Consider the following 17,887-nt stretch of genomic DNA (forward strand, 5'->3'; position numbering starts at 1 on the left):
GGAGCTGCAACCAAAAGATTTTTTTTTACCTCTATGCGTAGAATGCATTAAGGTTAAAAAACCTGCCTTTAGAACCACTTTAACAGAGCTCTTCATGCCTGCTGATTACAGAGTACAGATCCTGGTAGGTATAACATTACATGATTAAAGAACAGGCTGCTGTGGAAAGACACTGCAGTCTATAAAGAGAAAGGAGTCACACTGCAGCTAGTCAGAAAACAAAAGTAGACGCACCCTGTTCATTCTGTGTCTATTCATTATAGATCACAGGGTTACGCAAAAAAGGCTATCGGGGGAACTGGAGAAAGTGCAGAGAAGGGCAACCAAACTGGTAGGAGGCATGGAGGAGCTCAGCTATGAGGAATTATCTGAATGTAAAGCGTTTATTACCCCAACACTTCATATTCCTGATATGTGGCTGCTGTCCCATGTACTTATATGAGAAAGTATCCTGTTCTCTTTGTATTGCTTACTTTATGTGAAATCCCTGGTGTTCCTGCTAGTCCCCTTGCTTTTTTATTAAAACCTGACCAAACTAAGCAGGAGAGCACACTGTGGTCAGTTCTCTAGCTATTATGTGTGCTCTCCTCTAATGATCAGACTTGTCCTGACACGCCCCCGCTGCACAGCCATTCGCTGGGAAGCTCAGTGTGTTGCTACTTCTCCCCCCCAACTCTTATGCAGCTGAGAACAGAGGAAAGAGAAGGAATGTGTTTTTTTTTTTTATAAAAAGACGGCATTTACAAGGTTTTTATATCATACAAAAATGTTTTATCTTTCATTTTGATTTTAAAATAAAACGGGTTGTTTAATATTTTCCCTCTTGAGAATACATTAAGGAGGATGTGATGAACATGTATAAATACATAAGCGGTCCATATAGTGAACTTGGTGGCGACTTATTCACATTAAAGAGTTACGCCTGAGGGGAAAAAAAGCCAGCAGCTACAAATACTCTAGCTGCTGACTTTTAATACATGGACACTTAGCTGTCCAGGAAGCCCACGATGTCGGCACCCCAGCCCATTTTCGGATCGGATGCTGCCGCCACCACCTCCACTAAGGGAAACCGACCGTGAAGCTGGCTGCGCATGCGCAAAGCATGCTGCGATTTCTAATTGGCCCAGCGGGGGAGGAAGGAGGGCTGAACTTTAGAGGGACAATGCAGTCTCCCGGAAGTAAGGTCAAAAACAGGTCACGTTCCCTCCTCCCCCCTGAAAAGGTGCCAAGTGTAGCACTGGAGGCGGGGGGAAATTAGTGGAAGTTCCATTTTTGGGTGGAACTCTGCTTTAAAGTCATCACAGAGGACAAGGGAGCACTCTTTACGTCTGGGGAAAAAAAAAAAAAAAGATTTAACCTCCTCATACGGAAAGGCGTCTTCACATTAAGAGTTGTGAAAATGTGGACTAGGGCTAGTTCTGGCCAGCTCAGCAGATGGTTTAAAAAAAAAAAAAAAAGGCCTGGACTCTTTCCTAAATGGACAAAATATAACTGGATATTAACATTTTAAGATAAAGTTGATCCAGGGAGTATCAGCCTGATCAAATTTTCCCCCCCGCTGGAGCAAATTGGTTCATGCTTAATTGGGGTTTTTTGCCTGGATCAACTGTGGGTATAGGATTGTGTATATCAGTGGTCTCCAAACTGTGGCCCTGGGGCCAGATATGGCCTATTCCTCACTTTTAGCCGGCCCTTAAGGTATTATTCCTGCCACTGACACCAACAACGGGGCACTATTCCTTCCACTAACAAAAATGGGGCACCATTCCTCCCACTGACACAAACTATTTCTCCCTCTAATACCAACGATTGGCCATTATTTACTCCCACTGGGCACATTCTGGACACCCTAAGGTCTGAAGGACAGCAAACTGGCCCTTTCCATGGAATGTTTGGAGACCCCTGGTCGATACGGAGGTTTGTGTGTGTGAGCCTTTTTTCCCTCTGTGGGTTGAACTGGATGGACTTGTGTCTTTTCTTTCAAACAGACTAAGGCCCCTTTCCCACAGGACAGGGTGTGGTCCGAGGACTCCGATTTCCATCATGGTGGTCTGGAACCCTTTAGTAATAATATACAGCCCTGCTGTGTCTTTTTTTGACGTGCATTTGCACAGCTAGCATCTATGTGTACATTTTGACAATGCATTTTATCCTTTTCTAATAAAATTATATTTTTTCATATATTTTTCTCTACTTTTCTACTCTTTACTATGATTATGTATATGTGGTGACTGTACACACAATCACCTGGGCCTTAAAGCCCCAAACACACTATCAGATTTTCTGCTGATTTTTTCCTTCAGATTTACCAAAACCATATAATATGAGGTCAAACCTTAGGAGTTTAAATTTGTATGCAATCAGGCAGGCCCTTGCACTACATGGTTTTGGTAAATCTGAAGACAAAAATCAGCAGAAAATCTGATAGTGTGTATGGGGCTTAAAAGTCCCGTAAGGGGGAACCCTTATTTTTTTCTACATTTATTTGGGATGTTGGCCCACCAATAGTTCGACCTCTCTCAACTTTCCCGTTTACCTTTCACACAGGACAGATTGCGCTAGGAATCCCCCATGCCCAGCGGGAAATCTGTCCTCTGAGCAGGTCCATGACCGCTCTGCTTATGTACAGCTGACACAGACACAGCCTGTGCTCCTCTATGGGTGGTCAGAGGTAAACAGACCTCCTATCCAACTGCCATCCGATCCGCTAGATGCTACACCGTTTTTAGCAGATTGGATGTCGGTGGGTGTAAACGGACACGTCTGTTTACACCCGCTGCTCCATAGAGGATAATGGAGGGTCCGATCGGGTCTGCCTGAAAATTTGACAGGCGGATCCGATTGGTCCACCCGTGTGAAAAGCGGCCTTACTATGTAATTCAGATTGCTATTCATTGAAAAGAAAAAACAAACACATCAGGGTAACAGAAAATAAGGTAAGAATTGTTGCCTCTAGTGATCAGTCAGGTTTCATCCTCTGTCTTATTTTGTGTTGAAAAGCTAAATTCAGAATGAGTTCATTTGTGGCCACCATGCATTAACATGTGGGAATCATGCTGTACCCAGAATCTTCCCTACCCACTCACAGGTGTGCCATGTTGATAAAAAGTGGAAATATAGTTTGAATACAATCTGCAGCTCTAAAATCTTAGAGATTTCCCCACAGAGCGCTATTAGCCCAACATCTAGTAGTAGTTGTCAAGGCTCAAAGGTCACCTGCATGAGCCCTATGACTAGAATGAAGCATGTGAGTATTTAACATGCTATAAGCGCTTTCACATTCAATTATTTAACTTGCTTTTTTGCCATCACTACTTGTAACTACCTCCTGTGTCAAATGTTCAGGATCACTCAGCAACTTCCGTCTTGCCTTTCTCGCTGGGGGACTGGTCAATCCAAGCACCTCTCCAAAAAGTAAACGTTTAGGAGTTTTTGCCTCAGTACTGAGCACGCTTCCTGCGTACAAAGATAACAATATATTTACGTCTGAAGGCATTTAATGGTGCATTTTCTTGTAAATGTTGTTTTATGGGTTTTTGCACTCAAAGAAAAAAAAAAATGTAATAAAAATACCCCCAAAAATCTCTTACCTTTCTTATTTTCATCAAGGAGCTGCTGGCTTACTGAATGAACCCTCTCCAGATTACGGGATTTTGGCTGTGAAGCATAGAAAGTAGAAGAATTTCTTCTTGAAAGGGCTAGCTGCTTAATTCGGGGGCTCCTACGGACATCTAGCAGAGTAGACAAAGGTAAAACAGGTCATACAACTATAATCCATTTTCACTTGTAAAATATTAAAAGTGAAACCCCAGGCAAACCATTAAAGTGGAATTAAACACAAAAGCAAACATTTAATATACTGAAGCTTAGAAGGAGTTGTAAAGGTAGGTTTTTTATCCTAATGCAGTCTATGCATTAAGAAAAAGCCTTCTGTGTGTAGTAGCCTCCCCAGCCCCCCTTAATACTTACCTAAGCCCCATCTCTGTCCAGCGATTTCCACAATTCCCTGGACCGTCCGGGATGCTCCTCCTGATTGGCTGAGACACAGCAGCGGCATCATTAGCTCCCGTGGCCATTATTCAAAGTTAGTTAGCCAATCAGGAGAGAGAGGGATGGGGCCAAATGGCAGCTCCGTGTCCGAGTGGACACACGGAGCTGCAGCTCGGCTGCCCCAATAGCAAGCTGCTTGCTGTGGGGGCACTCAATGGAGGGAGGGGCTAGGTGCAGCCAAGAGACACCCAAGAAGAGGATGATCTGGGCTGCTATTTGCAAAACCAACTGCATGGAGCAGGTAAAGTATAACATGTTTGTTTGTTTTTAAATGAGACTTTACAAATCACTTTAACATTTCTTAGATGTGATGGCGGCATTAGTTTTCTTTACGCTTTTATTTTCACCTGGTGACCGTGCCAGTAAATCTGTTTTTCAACAGAACAAGCTGTCCTGCAAATACACCGTGCATCCGGAAAGTATTCACAGCGCTTCACATTTTCCACACTTTGTTATGTTACAGCCTTATTCCAAAATGGATTAAATTCATTATTTTCCTCAAAATTCTACAAATACCCCATAATGACAACATGAAAGCAGTTTGTTTGAAATATTTGCAAATTTATTAAATATAAACGAAAAAAAAAAATCCCATGTACATAAGTATTCACAGCCTTTGCTCAATACTTTGTTGAATATAAAGAATAAGTACCCCCCGGTACAAAGGGACTTTAAGAGCGAACTTTTCACGACACAATATTTTCGAAAAATTTAAAAAAATGTATTCTTTCATAAAAACAGTGTAACGGTCAAGGATAACAACCATACACAAAGTGATACATAATATCCATATATAGTATGTAAGAAAAGAACACCTCCTATGGCCATAGAAGTGTTATTTTCTTATATACTATATATGGATATTATGTATCACTTTGTGTATGGTTGTTATCCTTGACCGTTACACTGTTTTTATTAAATACATTTTTCGAAAATATTGTCTTAAAAGTTTGCCCTTAAAGTCCCTTTGTACCGGAGGGGGGGGGGGGGGGTGTTACTTATTCTTTATATACAATACAATATATTTGGGATGGTGGCAACAATAAATGGAGTTGTTCCTCCATAATGGTTCTTTTTAGATAAATCAATACTTTGTGGAAGCACCTTTGGAACCAATTACAGCCTTAAGTCTTTATGGAATATGATGCTACAAGCTTGGCACACCTATTTTTCTGGGCAGTTTCTCCCATTCTTCTTTGCAGGACCTCTCAAGCTCCATTAGATTGGATGGGGAGCGTCGGTGCACAGCCAATTTTCAGATTTCTCCAGAGATGTTCAATCGGGTTCAAGTCTGGGCTCTGGCTGGGCCACTCAAGGACATTCACAGAATTGTCCCGTAGCCACTCCTTTGTTATCTTGGCTGTGTGCTTAGGGTCGTTGTCCTCTTGGAAGATGAACCTTTGCCACAGTCTGGAGGTCCAGAGCGCTCTGGAGCAGGTTTTCATCAAGGATGTCTCTATACATTGCTGCATTCATCTTTCCCTCTATCCTGACTAGTCTCCCAGTTCCTGCCGCTGAAAAACATCCCCACAGCATGATGCTGCCACCACCATGCTTCGCTGTAGGGATGGTATTGGCCAGGTGATGAGAGGTGCCTGGTTTCCTCCAGACATGATGCTTGCCATTCAGGCCAAAGAGTTCAATTTTTGTTTCATCAAACCAGAGAATTGTGTTTCTCATGGTCTGAGAGACCTTTAGGTGCCTTTTGGCACACTCCAGGTGGGCTGTCATGCCTTTTACTGAGGAGTGGCTCCGTCTGGCCACTCTATCATACAGACCTGATTGGTGGAATGCTGCAGAGATGGTTGTTCTTCTGGAAGAACAGTTCTCCTCTCTCCACAGAGAAATGCTGGAGCTCTGTCAGAGTGATCATCGGGATTCTTGGTCACCTCCCTGACTAAGGCCCTTCTCCCCCAATCGCTCAGTTTGGCCAGGCGGCCTGCTCTAGAAAGAGTCCTGGTGGTTGCAAACTTCTTCCATTTACGGATGATGGAGGCCACTATGCTCATTGGGAGCTTCAATGCTGCAAAAATTCTGTACCCTTCCCCAGATCTGTGCCTCCATACAATCCTGTCTCGGAGGTCTACAGATAATTCCTTGTACTTCATGGCTTGGTTTGTGCTCCGATATGCACTGTTAACTGCGGGACCTTATATAGACAGGTGTGTGCCTTTCCAAATCATGGCCAATCAACTGAATTTACCCCAGGTGGACTCCAATCAAGTTGTAGAAACATCTCAAGGATGATCAGTGGAAACAGGATGCACCTGAGCTAAATTGGAGTGTCATGGCAAAGGCCGTGAACTCTTATGTACATGTGATTTTTTTTTTTGTGTTTTTTATTTTTAATAAATTTGCAAAGATTTCAAACAAACTTCTTTGACATTGTCATTATGGGGTATTGTTTGTAGAATTTTGAGTAAAATAATTAGTTTAATCCATTTTGGACTAAGGCTGCAACATAACAAAAAGTGAAGAACTGTGAATACTTTCTGGATGCACTATAGCAGAGGGTTGAGACAAACCATTTTCCACCAACACAGGTGCTTAAAATGGTCAGCTTTAATTTATGCAAAACCTTTATCCCAAAAAAAAAAAAAACAAAAAAAAAAAAAAAACAAAAAAAAAAGACCCCGTCTCTCTCTGCAATTGCTTAAGCGTTAACTGGAGCTTGGCTGCAATATATCTAAATTTGCTAGTGCATCAAACACTTCCCTTCCCCAGAATGACAATGCTGCTGTCCAAAGGCGTCTCAGTTGCTTCTTCTTCCAGAGTGTAGGCACTCTAGTAAAGTAAGTATGTTAGTGGCGGGATCACCAAGTGAAAAAAAAAAAAAGGGTGGGGGGAGTTGGTGGATGTGACATCTAAGGATTGGTTGTTAAGGTTTTGGTTTAATACTAGTTATTAAATACAGAGCTGTAATGCAAATCTATTTCTGTTTATACCTGCCAAAAGGATGTTGCCTTATAAGTTTGTGTGAAATCTCCATTAATAGCTGTTTTTATAACCTCTCCTTATAGAGGTTATAAAAACAGCCAGGTGAGAGTGGCTGGCCTCTTAGTCTGAACACATGAGGAGAGGTAAGCTGACTGAGAAAGATTACTGCATAACCATGACATACTCGTGTATATGAGAGAGGTCTTTTCCTACACCACAATATCTTGTTTGATGAGCATCTGTAGGAACCCTGCGTGGAGAGATCCAGTAATACCTATGGAGAAGATGCATCATTAGAACAGCCCCGTTCAATATCTCCAGGCTGCCAAGATCTTCTCACCATTGCCAGGGTGCAATAAAAGTCGGTTTGACCCTAACAGTATAGGCTGTTTTTGGGTTCAAACCCTCCGGTAAGCCCCCATCTATTACATCTAAGCGCACTGCATGTTTCTGAAGACACAGTGGTGAATAGTGTGGTTCATAGATGGAACATCCTATTTATTGATGAGACTTTTTGAGTGGCTGCAGAATATTAACCTCTGAGACTTTTTCTGCTGTATGCTGGTGAAGGCGCTCCTCACCTCACGTTTTGGGCAATGATCCAAGCTAGGCCAACCAATGAGACATCAGCTTGGTTTGATATACTCAGAGGCAAGGGGGAGCTAGGGTCTCTCTCTCTCTGATGACCAGCAAGCTGAAAGGAGCTTTGGTAAGGATGGGTAATTATGGGAAAGGAATGCCCTTTTACTTGTAACTAAATATGTGTGTAGATTACTGTATTGAGGAATATACCCTGTATTCCTTAATGTAAATACTTTATTTCAACCTAATATTTTCTTCCTTGGTGTAAGGCGATAGACAGATGATTGTGTATTAGCTAGACTTCCAACTGCTTCCTAATAAATGTTATTATATTTTAAGCTTTCACTCTTCGTCAAAAAGAACTCTTATTTAACCCACCTCATATCTATGAGATATGAAAAATCTTAAATATAGATTTTTCAGGGTAACAAGGAGCTGTCATTTTTTACAGCAAATTTTGTGATTTACCCACAAATCTTCCTGGTTCAGTAATTCAGCTTCCTTTGTCACCTGTCCATAGATATGATTTTCTATCCTTCCACCATGGAAAAATGTGTGCATCATAAGAATGGCTTGCAAATACTACAAATACAGTAAAAACAGTATATTTAAAGTGATAAAGTATTTTTTTTGTTTGTTTAAAAATTAACATTTTCTACTTACCTGCTCTGTGTAATGGTTTTGCACAGAGCACCCAGTTCCCCCTCCTCTCTGGTCCCTCGCAGGCACTCCTGGCCCCTCCCTCCTGCCCCCACAGCAAACCACTTGCTATAGGGGCACCCAAGCCAAGCTGCTGCTCTGTGTGTCCATTTAGATACAGAACCGTCACTCGGTCCTGCCCCTCCCTCTCCACATTGGCTCAATGTCTGACAGCAGCGGGAGCCAGCCAATCAGGAGGGAGTGTCCTGGACAGCCGAGGCTCTCGTGCAACATTGCTGGATCGAAGAGGCGGCTCAGGTAAGTATTAGAGGGCTGAAGAGGACTGCTGCACACTGGTGTTCTTTTATCTTAATGCACAGAATGCATGAAGATAAAAAACCTTCTGCCTTTACAACCACTTTAACTGTTGACCTGGAGTGCAGAAAAAAAAATAAAGTAGCTTCCCACCTAACCTAAACTTTGCACATAAAGTAACGTGGGGGAACACAACTACCCTCCACAATTTTGTTTCATTTTCACATATTCATCTTGAACTATTTCACTTGCTAAAACTTTTTATATTCTTTCAAATAAACCCAAAACACCCCTGAATCGATGGCTGCAAAAATGTGGGTCAGCATGATCCCTTGTTCCAAGTAGCCTTTACCCACACATGTAGGAGCTATAAAACAGACTGCAGGGCAAATAAACATGTCATCATGTCTGTAAATCACAATCTCAAGAGTGAAAACTGTCTGGAATGTATGACTACACTATAGTTGCAACCTATTCTGGACTTTACCATGCAGTCTGGTATTGCTCTTCAGGTTTTAACTGCACATCACCCCCACCAAGTGGAAAAATATTAGGAATTTTGTAGGGTTGCACCAATGCCGATACCGAGTACTTGTACTCGTGCAAATGCTCCCGATGCCTAAGCCGATACCTTTGCATGCATGAAGAGGCGGCTCCCAGAAGTCAGTGGACGGAGCGGAGAGTGAGTCCTGGCAGGCTGGCAGCAGCGGAAGTTAAGCTGGCAGGAGGAAGGGGTGTGGATCGCTGCATTGGTGATCCGAGCCGTCATATTCGTTAATGGAATTGACGGCCCCCGGTCTCCGAACAGCGCAACGCCCATCTTGGTATACCCTGCAGTCAGCAGCAGTCACAAGGCGGCAGCGGACATCTTGTTACACCCAGCCCATATACTTCACTATCTATATAGGCTGGGTGTAACAATATGTCCGCTGCTGCCTTCTGACTGATGCTTACTGAGGCCGAGTGCAGGGTGTACCAAGATGGGCGTCACAGCATTTGTATACTGGAGAAAGTTTAAACTAGTATTGACTGTCTCTCACCATTCATTTATCATGCCAGGCTGTCAGCAATTAGCAATTGCCAATGCAATCAGTGCTGCATTTCATTGCCACTGCCTGCCCATCAGTTCCACCTATCATAGCCCATAAGTGCCACCTATCAGTGCCCATAAGTGCCACCTATCAGAGCCAGCATATCTGCAGTGCCCATCAGTCAGTGCCAGCCATCAGTGCCCATCAGTCAGTGCCACCTATCAGTGCTGCAAAGATATCATTAGTCTGTATTGTGCTTTGAAAACGGTCACATGACATTAAAAAAAAAAAAAAAAAAAGTGTCGGTAATCGGTATCGACGAGTACTTGAAAAAAAAGTATCGGTACTTGTACTCAGTCTTAAAAAAGTGGTATCGGTGCAGCCCTAGATTTTTGGTTGCCCAGTATAATCTATTTCTTGGAGTACATCACAGGACAGAGGACTTGATGTTAACAACTACTTGAGTTATACTGCCAACTTCAGGCAAATAGATACCGGCCAGAAGAGGGGCAGGAATCCCGCCCAGAATGAGGAACACATACAATAGGGGATGGACCACTGTCCTGTGATGAACCCCAAGAAATAGATTTTACAGGAAAACCAAAAATCCAAATGTTATATTTATATATTTCAGCATATAGAGGACTTGATATTTATGATTACTTGGGATACCCCAAACACTGAATATGATTGGTGAGCAATGCAGCAACAAGGCCAACCATGCCCAAAACAGAAAAAGGAGAAACCCCTACACAAAGCCAACTGCAAGACCTTTCACCCAAAACGAATGCCCGTCCAGGAGAACGTACTAAATATGTGAAGAGAAGACCAGGCAGCAGCCTTACAAATGTGAACAACTGAAACTTGATGCTAAATAGCCCAAAAAGAAATTACTCTCCTGGTGCAACGGGCCTTAACCATTTGCCTACTGGGCACTTTTACCTCCTTCATGCCCAGGGCAATTTTCATCTTTCACATTTTGAATGACGACTGCGCGGTCATGCTACACTGTACCCATATGAAATTATCTTTTTTTTTTCACACAAATAGAGCTTTCTTTTGGTGGTATTTAATCATCGCTGGGTTTTTAATTTTTTGCTAAACAAAAAAAGACTGAAATTGTTTGGAAAAAAAAACCCAAAAACAAATAAAAAACAAAAAATGTTTTACATAGCATGTTATAAAATTTTTCCCCTTCACTGATGTGCACTGATAGGTGGCGATTAGCATAAACGATGGGCACTGATAGGTGGCACTGGAGGGCGATTAGCAGCACTGGTGGGCAATGTTTGGACCAATATCCATTTAACAGAAGCCGGTTACCAGCTTTCTTCTTTTCTCCTCACGCTATCGGCGTGGGAGAAAAAAAAAGAAAAGAAAAAAAAAAAAAAGATGAAACCAGCTTCTGTTTACATTGTGTGATCAGCTGGATGCCCTCTCGGGAATTGTAAGCCAGTGCTGTAGCTGTCTTTCAGCTATAGCACGGACAGGAACAGGTTAATCCAAAAAGGAGGAACTTTGCCCATAAAACCATAGGCCTGAGAAATGAGCTGATGAATCCACCTTGAAATAGTGGACCGGGAAGCAGAATAAAGATGGGTACACACTGTTTTATTTACCAAAACTGAAGAGTGTAAAATCTGGTGCAGTTGTCGTCCGAAATACAAATACATTACAACACATGAAATCACTTCCGATTTTTTTTTTCTGTCGTACGAGAATTTTCATGACTTTATTTAGCTATTCAATTTCTACTTGCGACTATTAAGCGAAAACGGTTGTACGATCAGTCGTACAATGTTCGGATCGTGTGTACGGGCCATAAATATAAACTCGCGCTGATGGAAACAACTAAGTGATAATGAAATGCAGCTGCTGTAGACAAGGTGCTAATCACTTGGATAAATGTGGATAAAAAATACACACAATATAAGTGAAATCAACAAAAAAGTCCAAATATAAATCCAAATAAATGCAACTGTGTTAGTCCACAATGAAGTAGGTGCAAAAAATGCTTCACAAACTTGCAGGAGTACAGCGACACCTCCTTTTGCATCCCCACTCACCAGAACAGGACGACCCCCAGCTTTGCAGTCCAGGGGTCACTTCAGGCTTGTAAATGGTATCCCAGACACGTGGATTGGTGTCAAAACATCAGATGGTGGATCGGTGTAAACATCAGATGATAGATTCCAATAGGAGGCTCTCAACAGGATATACAGGCACCCAGAAATGAAGAGGATGGACTAATAGTGAAGTACTGTTATAAAAGTTGATTTAATGCGCATAGGAATCGGTACTTACAAAAAGACGGTTAAAACCAGGCATGACACCAATCCACGTGTTTTTTGTTTTTTTTTTAAGGCAAACGCTAGGACTTATTATCCAGACATGTCAGTTGCTGTTGATGTCACCAAAGTGTACATATCAGACATTACAATTTTAAATTTTGTGCCATCTCTTATGTATATATTTTATGTAGTGTGAACTGGAATGTATTTGCATGTGCTGCATACCTTTTGTAAAACTTACTATGACTGGTTCACAATTAGAAGTAGAAATTGAGATATACCAAAACGTACAATAATGAAACTTTGACTTTACCTCGCTCCTTCTCTGGAGATTCCTCAACAATGCTGATATCGGAAGTAGACTCGCTGCACCTGTAGAAGCAAGCAGGGAGTACTTATTTAGTTTACTATAGATACAGGGGTTTTAAGTGCATCGATACTTCACCTACGATCCAAGATTTAAATTCTACCCTACAAGTTTGTTATTTATATTTTACTATAATAACCAACACAAGCCCAAATAAGCACACTTGGTAATCATCCGTTACAGGACATCATGGGATGTCCAAAAATCAGCGCAACGCAACTGGAGGGTGGGCAACACAGCAAACACATGCCATTAGGCCCACGCAACAAACAGGCAAATACAGGGCTAGAGAACTCAGTGTAACCTGAAGAACCTTATGCCCGAATCTGGCTTTAGAAGTTCCGTTAAACTTTACAAACATGGAAAAAAAAAAAAAAAGACAAGTGGCAGCCTTACAAATCTGGGAAACAGATACCAGATCTGTTATGCTTCATGTGCTTTTCTGCATCAGGCACAGTGTGCCTTAGGGGTAGGCAACCTCAGCCCTCTAGCTGTGGTGAAACTAAAAATCCCATTATGTCTATGCCTCTAGGAGCCATGCCTGTGATTGTTAGGGTCTTGCAATGTCTCATGGGACTTGTAGTTTCAAAACAGCTGGAGGGTCAATGTTGCCTACCCCTGTGGAATAGGATAGAGGGAAAGTTATCCCTCAAACTATAGGGCTCAATTGATTACTTGTCTAATCCACCTGGAAATAGTGGAACGAGAGGGGAACCATATCCCCTAGGAGGACATTCAGAAACAACAAGGAGTGCATTTGCTGAGCAAATCATTTCCAGACAGTGGACAGAAATCTCCCTGGATTGTTTCACAGAAGAACGTTAAAGGAGAAGTATAGCCAAAGCTTGTTTGGCTGCACTACTCCTGTGGATCAATTCATTTTGCACTCCCGTGACCCGTTTTCAGCAGAAAGCGGTCTGAAGTCCGCTCTCTGCTGGCATCACAGAAGTCGGTCTAGGGTCCACGCCATCATGAAAACGGAAGTCGGGATCCGCCAGGTCCCTGGACCGACACCTGGCCCAGCCTCTCAGCGAGCTGCTGAGAGCCTGAGCCGGCCGCTCCGCCCCCTCCACAGCTCAGCGCTCCAGTGAGCGAGGAGGGAGAAGATCAGAGAGCTGCTGACTGACAGTATTCAGCTCTGCTCAGGGAGCTGTGAGAACCGAGTGATTTGCAGTGTTCGATTGGTCGGTTCTTAGCGTAGAGGCAACGGGGGACAGATGCAGCATCGGACTGATGCTGCATCCACCTAGGCAAGTATAAATCTGAAAAAAAAAAAACAAAAAAACCCATACTTATCTTTTAAAGAAGGATAATTAAGGTATAAATCACCCCAGAAAGAAAAAAAAAAAAAAAAAGAGGCCTAAGCCCTGGTTCACACCAGTGCGACTTCAAAGCTGACTATCAGTGCGATTTCATGTGCGGCTTGCTGACATCTGTGTGACTTCATTCAACAGATGTTACTGCAAGTCACACTGAAAATCACACAGAAATAGTGCAGGAACCTTCTTCTGAGTTGCAGCGGTTTAAACGGTTCTATTACTGCAAATAGGGTGCTCCCAGAGGATAAGGCTTTCTGTCAGACACATCCGACAGGTGATAGTAATGAGGAAGGCAACCTTGGGAGCCAAGGAAGACGAGAAAATCCCTGACATTCAGTTTCTAAAGAACTGACAAAACCAAACTGAGGTCCCACTGTATCACTGGAAAGTGCACAGAAGGAATGCGAGCAACACCCTGCACAAAGGTTTGCACTAACAAGTGAGAGGCCAGTGGTCTGTGCAAAAAATGTCAGGGGCAAAAAATTGACCCTTGAGGGTACAAACATTGATCCAGACCAGATTGAAGATATAGATGGGATGAATCCAAGCTTTTCTCCAAAGGATGGTCAGAATTTCCTGAGATGGAACTTCCTACTCTTTGCAGCACACAAAATAGGCCTCTTCGAGGTAAGATGACAGACTGTGTGAGAAGTCAATTTCCAAGCTTTTAGGGGCGTAAGGTTGATCAAAGCCCCTCAAGATTCAGAGACAGGATGGTGCATTGGTCCCTGGAAAAAGACATTTGAACAATCTGGGCAGCCCCAAACAAAGTCTGCCATGAGTATAAGCAGGTCTGAGCACCACAACCCACTGGGCCAGTTCCGTGCAAGGAGGATCACTGGAGCAAGGGTCTCTGGTTCTAGTGACCAATCTGTCCTTTGTTGTTGAACCTGGACACTGGAAGATTAGTGTCTGCTATCCCGGAACCTGCGATTTAGACCTTGAGATACCTCCTGGAGCAGAGACAAGATGTCTGTACACCTAAGAGCTAGAAGAAAAACGACGGCTTGCTGGAAGTGGACGGGGTTATATAATCTGACCTTACAGCTTTGTTTGCCAGTGTTCAATTACTGGAAGGTAGCTGCATAACCCATGAGCCAAGACTAAAGCTGGCCATACACTATACAATAGAATTGTATAATCTCCTTTAGATCTACTATCAACTAGGCAGTGCAATGACCTGTTTGACGAGATAAAATTAAATGGATTGTTTATGTATTCCTACTACATACGGTAGCTTTGGTAAATATAAAGTAGATTTTACAATCTGATTGTATAGTGTACAGCTAGCTTAAAGTAGAAGTCCATCCTAAAACTAAAATCCCTGCATCTACAGACATCCACAATCTAACACTAACCTATCTAACCCTGTAAAGAAGAAAACCTTAGACATACCTTTTCTGCAGCCGATCCGACCCGATCCCACTCTGAGCTGTCAGCCGCGGGTTCTCTGTTGAGGTGGGTGCAGAAAACACAGCCAACAACGGAAGCCCCATAGTAAGTCTATGGGTGACACCACTCCCCATTCATTTCACAGCCGCTGTTAAGCTGTGTCTTCTGCAGAGCTTCCGCCGCTGGAGATCGGCTTCAGAAAAAGGTACGTATACTGATTTCTTTACTGGGCTGGATAGGTTAGTCTTAGAATGTGGATGTCTGTAGATGCAGGGATTTTAGTTTTAGGGTGATTCAGTGTCCTGTAGTGTATGGTTAAGGCCTGGTTCACACTAGCGAAATTTCAGTTGCAGAGAATCGCACGACAATGGAAATGACATTACATTATTATTTGGTGCCCGTTTGCATCAATGCAGCACAGCGTGTTTTTGGAAAACGGTACATGTGCTACTTTGGTCTGATTGCAATACGATTTTGGCCCAAAAGAACACACCAAAAATGCATGTCCTGGAGTTTTTAGTGCAGAGTTTTTATATAAAATCCATCTGTTTCGACCAAAATATAAAAAAAAAACTTCCATCAAGAAAAATGCATCAAAAATGCACTACAAAATTGCACTGAAAACGGAATCAAGTCGCAGCTGCACTAGTGTAAACCTAGCCCAAGAAATGGTGATATAACAAATTATCGCATCCATAGAATTAAAAGGTAAATCTGCTTGTCAAACTGTAATAATGTAACAGGGCTAAATTGTTATCTTACCGGCCTTTAATCTGTCTGTAGAGAAGTCTATTGGCAGTCTGCTTATGTGCAGGGGTCTCCATCACCTTCTTTGTCAGCAGCTTGTGATGATCTAATAAGAGAAGAAAGGGATCTTATTTTGTTTGCATGTTTGAAGAGTTAAAGGAGAAATGGCTCATTGAATATTTAAATGCATTTATGTAGAGTTAAAAACACAGGTAATTCTGCAATGAAAGGTCATTTCTGAGGCAAGACAGGCTTACAGCTACTGGTACTTTAATACAAGGACTACAAGAAACAATTCTTTCTTCTAAACTTGTGAAAGATCATTAAGGCTCCATTCACCGTCTTAAGGGCAGAATCGCAGCAAAAGGCAGGACGCCCTTGCAATCCGCGCTATTTTGAGTGGCACCAAATCAAGGTAAAAACGTGCAGAATGGCAGGACGCCCCAAAAAAGTACAAGAACTTCTTTTGGGCGTCCCGCGATTCTGCTTGCGTGTTTTTACTGTGATTCAGCGGGCAACAATCGCACCGTGATTTGGTGCCATTCAAAATAGCGGGGATCGCAAGGGCGTCCCGCGATTTTCGCCATTTCCGAATCGCGTGAAGATTCGCAGCGATTCTGCCCGCAAAATGAAACGCCAAGGTGTGAATGGAGCCTAATTCATCAACCTTTCAACTCTGTTTTGTTAAATACATTTTAATAAATTTCCTTGCTCCATGGCGCACACAGTCTTACCTTTGCTTGACTGCAATATGCATTCAACCTTTTCGCTGCAAGAGTGCTTTTTCCCGTTTTTTGAAAATCATTTTGGGCCTCAAGATTACATAAAACCCGAAAACATTTTATTTTTTCTGAAAACAGACACTCTAGAGCAGCCTTTAATTAACCTCTTGAAGACTAAGCCTTTGGCCACTTTTTAATTTTAATTTAAACCAGTATTTCTTGATCGAATATCACGTAGAACCCCCAAACACACATATACATCCCCCCATCCGACCACCCAATAGAGAACCGCAGGCTGTGTCCGTGTCCAGGGACCTGTCTTCCGCACGCTCAGCAGGGATCAGCAGAAAAGATCCCCCGCTGAGCAGATGTAGGCCTTAGTGCTAGGTGTCCTACATGTGCGGATATTGCTTCATTAAGTAAGACAAAACGCAAAATTTCTGCAAAAAAAAAAAAACAAAACAAAAAAGCACACACACATGCTGAAAGCTGAAGACAGGAACAGACCCCACTACACAAAGGGAAAAGGATGAGAGTACTCTTAGAGAAAATGTATGCTAAACATGCCTGCTGAATGGCAACTTAAATATACCAGCACTAGATGCCTGGTAATTAATCTCTAAACTAGGTTTGCAGATAAGATGTTCAGTACTGCACAAAGTACAAGAATCCAAAAAAACGGTCCCTCCTTTCCTGAGTATTCCACAATTGGTATGCCAGGAGAAGGCATTAGGAATCACCAATGCTGTGCTCAGGGTCTGGAACTGCTGTAACATCCTTACAAGGAGGCCAGCAAAAGCGGCTTCACAGAGGAGACAGCGGCAGATTGGATAGTAGTAATGCTTTGTGACACTGCCTCTTTGTTTCTATGTGAGTGTGCGTTTACTCATGCTTTAACCGCTTGCTGACCGCATAACCTGGATATACAGCAGAAAGGCGGCTCAGCTGCGTCAGATCAAGTACGTGATTGGACACTCCCGGGTAGGGCGCGCACACTGCAGGTGACCTGATTAAACACAGCAGATGTCGATCACCGGGTGCCAGACAATGGTTTATCGCCGACACCCGGCGATCGTCATGAATTTACACAGGAGAGGGCGCTGTAAACAAGACAGAGCCATGTCCTGTCAGCAGGGAAGTAAGAGAGAATAAAATCTATTACTTCCCCTAGTTAAAGCACCACACAAAGTATACAAACACTCTGCTAGGCACACATTTAACGCTTTAATTTCCCTAGATGTTTAACCCCTTCCCAGCCAGTGTCATTAGTACAGTGGTAGTGCATATTTTTAGCACTGATCACTTTAGTAGTGTCACTGGTTCCCACAAAGTGTAAGTTAAAAAATGTAATAAAAATACCAGTATATATATCCCAGTTTGTAGACCTTATAACTTTTGCACAAACCAATCAATATACACTTTTTTTTACCAAAAATATGGTAACATTTTGATGAAGAAATTAGATTTTTTTCAAAATTGACAGCCTTTTTTTGTA

General features: G+C 42.6%; 1 protein-coding gene across 1 annotated transcript in view; it reads right to left on the minus strand.

Moving 5' to 3' along the window:
- Positions 1 to 17,887, minus strand: part of TICRR (TOPBP1 interacting checkpoint and replication regulator) — a 92,230-nt gene that overhangs the window by 14,436 nt on the left and 59,907 nt on the right. Inside the window, exons 16-19 of the mRNA XM_073618447.1 lie at positions 15,686 to 15,776; positions 12,159 to 12,217; positions 3,591 to 3,731; positions 3,326 to 3,456 (exon numbers count right to left, since the gene is read on the minus strand). Of these exons, the coding sequence (XP_073474548.1) occupies positions 3,326 to 3,456; positions 3,591 to 3,731; positions 12,159 to 12,217; positions 15,686 to 15,776 (422 nt within the window). The remainder of the gene's footprint in view (positions 1 to 3,325; positions 3,457 to 3,590; positions 3,732 to 12,158; positions 12,218 to 15,685; positions 15,777 to 17,887) is intronic.

Source organism: Aquarana catesbeiana, linkage group LG03, assembly GCF_042186555.1.
Source record: "Aquarana catesbeiana isolate 2022-GZ linkage group LG03, ASM4218655v1, whole genome shotgun sequence".
NCBI classification, from domain to species: Eukaryota; Metazoa; Chordata; class Amphibia; order Anura; family Ranidae; genus Aquarana; species Aquarana catesbeiana.